The sequence below is a fragment of the Pinus tabuliformis genome, chromosome J, assembly GCF_031772625.1.
Source record: "Pinus tabuliformis cultivar Carrire ecotype Pingquan chromosome J, CPIR1, whole genome shotgun sequence".
NCBI lineage: Eukaryota > Viridiplantae > Streptophyta > Pinopsida > Pinales > Pinaceae > Pinus > Pinus tabuliformis.
The window spans coordinates 990,825,463-990,833,196 of record NC_142295.1 but is presented as its reverse complement, the minus strand read 5'-3'; the positions used below and the strand labels follow the sequence as shown (position 1 = coordinate 990,833,196).

Sequence of the window (7,734 nt, the reverse complement as noted above, 5' to 3'; positions counted from 1 at the left end):
TGAAGATTTCAAATATTGAAAATGTGTATATGACTTCATCGTGAAGAAAAGTAAAAATCTATGAGATAAAGTGCTGGCAGCGGATATACTTACATTGGATGAAGCCTTGGAAATTGGAGAAAAACTGTAAAGGTCTCATTTTCTGTGAATCACATATTAAAAAATACATGGATAGAGTAAAATTCGTGCCACCCATTTTTCTCACATGTTGCTAGGGAATAGGAAAATTCACACATTTACACCCAGCGATAGCAACAGGCATCCCGGTCGAGATACAGTAAAATGATTTCACTAAATGAATGTTATGTCCAATAAAGAGTTGCTGTACTCTTACTCGACACTAAAATATCATTCAGTAATTTAAAGAATAAAGGTGCAAGGAAGAAATTAGATTACTGCTATTTTTACGGTACAGAAATTTTCACAGTACAGAAACAAGAGGTGCACTATAACAAAACTCCGTATGAATTCCTCTAGTATCTATATTTTAACGTACATTAAAAAATTATTTCATTACCAGATTACTGCACAGATTAGGGTTAAATGGATTTATATTAATACGTAATATTTATTATTAAGTAAATTAGGGTTTAAACAAATTTATACTAATATGTAATATTTGTTGAAATGTTTATAATTCTTGAAATTTTTACCATTTAAAAATCATTTTAATCTCAAAGATCTTAATAAACCATATAAAATCTTATTTCAGAGAACTTAATGTGAGATATTTAAATGGGTAGAAATTTTTCTATATATTTCAAGCAATAGTGTAGAAAATTAATTATATAACATATACTTGTACCCTCAGTTAAGCATAGGGATATTTCTGAATTATATTAGTTTTTCATTTATACGAAATATATTTGGTATACTTGGTACCTTTTATTAATAGTTAAGGATAGAGATATTTTGAATTTTACAAAATTTGTTTTTTTATAAATATTATAAATATATATTATAGGTATATTTATGTAAATATAAATAGTTATTATAATAAAAAATATAAATATAAACATAATAATTACTTAATTATTTAATATAAATAGTAAAAGTCATAATTTTTTAAAGTGAATTTTTTTTCTTGCTTAATTCAAGCAAGCTAACATGTTACAACATATTTCAGGATAACCATAGATTATGATGTCAATGAGACTTGAACATGAGGTAGGAGGTTATTCTTAAATCCTCCCAATTACCTGAAATACATTCAATTAACAAAAAATTATGTTTTCACTCAACTTTAAGGTTTTTTTAGGTTTCTTCTACTTTTAGTTCAAGAAGTTTCAATGAAATAAGTCCACAAACAAAAATCCACACATAAGTAACTCAAGTCTTCTCATACTCATACTATCCAATTTCCAATTGAAACATAATGTATTAACTAGCTCTTATAGATTAGAAACCATATCTCTTTTGCCTCTCAACCATCATAATCCAATGAATAGTTGTTGAAGCTATCCCACTTCCTTCCAAATTTAAGTTGACTAGAAAATTTCTTTAATAAAAACTTCAAAAATTCGCAGTTATAATAGAATTATTGAATAACATTAATATCTCATATACATAAACACTATTCTCACTTAATTATAATAACATTCTTTTTCTTTATTCTAAAAATATTCTAATAACACAAATTCTCTTAACATTAATAAAAATATTTACTTATTTATAATTTGTTAGTGAAAGATATATAGATAGATAACTTAAAAAATAAATAATATAGAATAAAAATATAATATCATGTAATAGATAAAATATAAATTTAAAAATAATAAAAAAAATTCATATTAAATAACAAAATATTATTATTTACTTAGGCATTTGTTCCCCTGAACCTCGTTCATTCATTTTTCATAAAATGATAATCGCTTTCTTACCCTTTCGCAGAAGCTTTTAATGTTACATTATTATTAATATATAAATATCATGTATATCATTGTTGGAGTATTATATTATAAAATAATATAAACTGAGTGAAAATATTTCAGATATATATAACTATATAACTTAACAAGAGGTTATACATAACCAGAGGTTATTTTTGTGACCATCGTCTCCTTGCGTTACCATGTGTTTTGCAATTAGCAATATCGTTATGCATTAAAAGAAAAATAACATATCTGTAGTCGCTGGTGAGAAATTAAAATCTTTTCATATGGCCAACCAGATTCTATATATTGAATCACATATACTTATTTTTCCCACATGGCTTTTCATTCAGATTGCAAGAAAAGTGTATATGGAGATGGATGAATGATCAAACTGATCATTAAAGCATTTTTAATAAAAACATGTTTTTTAAACTCCTATGGTAGAAGCACATTATCATACAATACATAATGACGTTTCTCTGAAGCAGGTACATTGATCAAGCTAGCGCAACGTTTACTCGTAGTAATCAGTTGTTGCATACTTCCGCGTTCAGAACATCAGCCCCATCCTGCATAGACAATATACATATGTTAGGTTTAAAAGAAATAAAAGCAATTGAAGGCAGAAAAATGTGGTTATTCCCATAAATATAAGCTTTGATATTTAATGGACAACAACTATCTACAGGCTCGAAATACTGTCATCGACAAGTTCCTTCCCTTGAATCTTGCACAATTTCGCAAACCAGTTAATATTGTTTTTATCTTGTTGATTAATTCGGTATTCATATAAATGGAAGCTCTAATTTAAGGGTAGCAATTGTCTACAGATCCGAAATCCTGTAAACGACAAGTTCCTTGCCTTGAACCCTGCACATTTTCTTAATGTTCAGGGTAGAGAACCTGTCACTTCAGGTACATAACGTTAAGGTTCGGCTGATTGACGTTCATGGCAGTAAAATGACATGAACCGTTAGGATCTTGAAATTTTATCCGCATCAGGGGATCCCAAAATTCCTTGATTCGTTATTTTGTGTAGGCCTTTGACAAGGCACGTTTTTTTCTTTGCAATTGGCTTCGGCTACTGTATTTGAAAAGAAAACTATACAATGTGAGAAATGCCAGTGTTGTATAAACTGTAGAGTTCGATAGATGGCATAATCGACTCAATCATCAGGGTAAAATTATTGGGAATTGGACCATACTGAAAGAGTTGAGCGGGCCATGATAATGGAAGTTATAACCATGATGAGAATTTTAAGAATGACAGAAGATAGTTTTCTATCTATCAGGACTGAAGATATCTATGAATCATAACACTGAATATTTTACTCTCTTTTTATGAAAAGTTAGCTTTTTTTTCCTCTAATCTTCTGCTCATAAGACATTTTATTACAAAATCTTCATTTAAATTCTACCTTTATGAATTCTACAAATGGGTTACTGTTACAGCTTCCAATCATCTATCGAGCCATGCAAAGTTTGGCAAGTTGAAATGAATTTTGATGCCAGTGATACTGGGCTGCGCCTTACGATTCAATATAAGTTTAGACCTTAAGAGAATTCACGGTTAGAAATCCCTTTCAGTGGTTTGAATATTTATAAACAGGCTTCAAATCGTGTCATTAACAGTAGCAATGACATCTTATTTTAATATTATTGGCCAGAACAGATGATTTCACCGTTTCCTATGCTTCTTATCAATGAATTGAAACTGAAACCAAATACTTTGGCAATGAAAAACTATCATACAGTTCTTCATATCAAACATCAATCCACAAAAAATGCAGGTAGTTATTCTATGAATTGAAGACGGTGTCATGTGGAAGCTAGACAACTGAGGAGGCAGAAACATTAAAATATTTAGAATCCAAGATTTTAAAATTTTATATTCGTTCACTGATTAAACTAAGATATATTCAATTAAATACAATGAAAAAGACATTCAATTGAAAATAGTTAAAGAGTAATTCTTAATGGAATACAGGGAGAAATATGGTTATCGGTGTGTACGATAGGGTTTGCAATAATGTAACCAATAGAAAAGCAAATTGAATAATCTCTTCAATATCAATGCCAAAGAATATGGCAACTAGTTCTGTAATATCTATCCGAGCATAAATAAGAATGAAAATGCAGGAAACTATTCATGGCTATTGTGCAGATACTTCAAACTTTGGTATGGTTCCAATGATTCGATGAATTTCAAACCACGAGGCATATATGAGGCTAGAATAAATATCAGAAAAACGAAATGGGCCGATTGTGTTTATAGCTAATTCGGTTAGTTTCGTGCAAACAGTTCATTTTCTAGGTCTTTATAAGTAATGGCTATTTTGTAAAATCGATTGCTATATGGATAAATTCGACTTCACCGCCGATCATTTTTACAGTACTTTCCATCTGTGGAGAACCATGGTGGACTTTATTTCTTTCTTGATTAATCCTATAAAGAGGACTAATAAAAAGTTTATTCAGCACATTACCTCTGAGTTAGCTTGCCTGCGGTTGTCCATCATCATCCCAAAGTGAATATGAGGATAATGTGCCCACTGCAATAAAGATATGGAATGAAGATTAAAAAGAGGAAAACAGATAGTCATTAGAAGAAAAGATTTCGATGCTGTATCATCATCTTACGTTCTTGGCAGCGGCGCTGAAAGCTTCCTTGTGAGTTATTTTTGGATTGTGGGCTTTGATCCTCTGGATTTCATCTCTGTAAATCAGGAATAGGTTTGTTAAGAAGCAAGGTTCACATCGAAATTTTATTTATTGATTCTTTCAAATATAGAAAATCATTTAGGTTTAAATTTTTCTGATTCATAAAGAAAGAAAGGGAAAACAGTTACTGGAAATTTCAAACTTTCTGCTTCTTCCCGGATATTGAGTAGGAATCGTTCTTACCTAATAAAACGATTATATGCAGATGGAACGCGCTGTTTTTTCTCGGGTTCTGCAGGAACATGTAAACAAGCGGTATTCATGTCAGTAGACGCTTTATCGTGCTTTCTTTACCCCCATCGGCTACTCTAATATGAATATTTCACGCTGGAAATTCGTATAAAATTTTCATTCATCTTGTAACACAAAAAGGGGGAAACATTTTGCTTGCTATTTTGACAAAATATTATTTTCTTTGAAAGTGTGACGATAAGTTGCTTGCTATGAAGTCGAGACATACGTCTGTAAGATGACATCCTCGCTTCTTCGTTTTCTAAATAAGATGCATCCCTATTGGCAGTAGATGAAGATGCCGGATCCCGATTGTAATCGTACGTACCAGTGTTCTGCCCTTGCTGTAAGCATTCATCACAACCACAATCAGATAACGAAAAATCCTGGAAATGAAAATCCTATGATAAAGAATAAAGCAGTCATGTAAAAGAAATTTTCTAAAGACGATAGAGAATAGATATTCCAGATGTAAGCATAAATTTTATTAACGCGGAGGCGCTATTTCCCACAGTTATCCGTAATCTACAGCGACTGTCATGCAGGTTTACAAGATTTAATTAAGTAATATAGGCCAGTCTTGAAAGTAAACAAAGGTCAAACATCCTATTTCCAACGATAATCTTCAACCTTTCAAAAAAAGCGATTCAAAGACTCCTATTACATTCTTGAAAGAAATCTTTTGTTAAAGCTATTAGTACATTTAGCTTGGCATGTTCCTCTTTTCAGAACTAAAACCTAAAGGCTAAAGTAACTTTTATTTTTCTCTCTAAAGTTTTACAGGAATGTAGATTATCGCCTACGAAGTGCTATTCGCGGTGTCATGTGAATCTTTTAACGATGCTCGCGTATTTTCTTTCATATCTTCAATCTGTTTAAGTTTTCCAGCCCTTAAATTAAACTCGTAACCCTAGGAAAACATAATCATCTGCAAGTATTCAAATCATAGAAGTTCTCATGTAAATGTATTCCAAAAATTTTAGGTGAAGGATCTGCTGCAACCTGCAACATTATGCGAAAATTTGCGAGTTTTACCGTCTGTACAACACAACAGTCAGTAACGTAATATAACTTCAGGAGTGCATGCCATACCTGCTGCGGGTCTTGTGGGAGCGACTGCAACAAGGGCGCCATGTTTACCGACAGGAGGTTATTGCAATGACCGCATCGGACTGTAACAGTCCTGTATAAGCTGTTGCATGGAACGTTTACCTGCGGTGACGAAGCCCGTTAGACTACATTAATAATTATTTCCTCATCATCATTTTCAGTACTATACAAATTGATAACAGTTTCGATTTAATCTGAGCCTTTTTTCAATTAAATTGGGAGATTAGACACAAGTATATTCAAATGCATTCTCTCTACCGAAGAAATAACGAATCTTTAAAGAGGCTCCTCAAATCTTAACACCTGCGAAAACCTTTGACATCATTTATCGACTCTCAATCTTGAAATCTTTAAGATTTCAAGTTTTCTATCGCTAATTCACACTATAAGTTCGAAAGCATGACTTATAACTAAAGTTTCCAAAGACAACTTTGTGCAAGGAAATCCCAGAGATGTGCAAGAGTCCCTTGCACTGCGGATTCCCTAGATTTTCGACGCCTGCCACAAAAACTGGCATTGACGTCGAGAACAAGGTTTTCATTTGCACGTTTAACCTACATTTACGGAAAAGCTTAAAACGCTCCGACTTTTCTGTAGGTTATTAGTACGAGCCGCTTCATTCGCACGTTTAAGCTGCATTTACAGACATTCTGCAGAAAAAACTTTAAAGCCCCCATTTTCTGAGAGTCCATCAGTCATACAGGCGCCTTCCATCATGATACAAGAAGAGAGAGTGAAAAATCCGACAAAAGAGACACGCACATACATACAGACTGAGAGATGCACAAAGGTTATTACACAAACCAAACCCTTGGCTTGCCAAGGCATAGGGTAATTGACAGTACCGCGAGGATTGTGTTGCAATAGTCGCAGTGAACGTAGCAGAGGTGATCCGACCCGACTTCGAATCCGCTGGTCGACATGTCTGAATCACGTTTTCAAGCAATTTACCTTGCCGTCTCTTGCTGCTATACCGGGGGATGCGGTCCCCTTTATATAGCCAGATCCCAAAGAAAAGATTCAATCCGACGCCAACGCCAACGCCAACGCCCGCCCTCGACGCTTTGAAAATGGCAGGCGAAAATTAAGAAAAAGCACAAAAGGGATTTATTAAGGGTAATGGGAATAGATAGATAGATTCCTCGAGAGGCCGCGACAGAAGCCCGACGGCGGCGGCAGTTCTCCGGGAAACGAGAAGGAATGCTTAGAGCTTCGCTTCAGCGCCGGTTCATTCCCGATTCCCAAGTCCCAACAGTCTACAACCTAAACCCGCCGGGATAGGGCACGGTTTTTGCCCGGTCATCCGGATCCGGAGGGCGGTGATGAACGATGCCTTAAAAAGCGGTTTCCGGTGGCATTTTGATGCCCATGCCATGAAAATGATAATGATGATGGCGGTAATGATAAGGTAACAGTGCATGGATATGATAGAATGGATTCTGCTCTGGAATGACCGCCCTTCCTCGCCTTCTAGTGAGCGGACTGGAGACACTACGGCCGGCCAAGCGAGTAAAGCCGGAGACGTACGAGTGGGTGAGAAGCCCCCTTCTCCCACTCTGTGTCTGCAGTGCGGCTCTGTTCTCTAACCGGCCCCTCCTCCCTAGAATCAAATCTCAACTCCATAGCTAATTAATCCTTATCCCGCTCATCGCCAATTAATCGCCCCCGCCTCGAATATGCGTACTGCCTTAACATAATTGCGTGCCAGGCTGCCACCTCAAATTTTCGTCATTACCCAAAACTCCTAACAACAACATTAAACCTCTGTAAAAGGCGGCGTCCGCCTTCTTTTTACTCG

General features: G+C 34.6%; 1 protein-coding gene across 1 annotated transcript; it reads right to left on the bottom strand.

Annotated features, from left to right (window-relative positions):
• Window positions 1-2,136: 2,136 nt before the first annotated feature.
• Window positions 2,137-7,516, bottom strand: LOC149230167 (axial regulator YABBY 5-like). The gene is made up of 7 exons (XM_089378878.1): window positions 6,782-7,516; window positions 5,919-6,038; window positions 5,056-5,170; window positions 4,779-4,827; window positions 4,515-4,590; window positions 4,361-4,426; window positions 2,137-2,443 (listed from the first exon to the last, which is right to left on the bottom strand). The coding sequence occupies exons 1-7, from the start codon at window positions 6,857-6,859 to the stop codon at window positions 2,402-2,404; spliced, it is 546 nt and encodes a 181-aa protein (XP_089235004.1). The 5' UTR covers window positions 6,860-7,516; the 3' UTR covers window positions 2,137-2,401.
• Window positions 7,517-7,734: the final 218 nt, after the last annotated feature.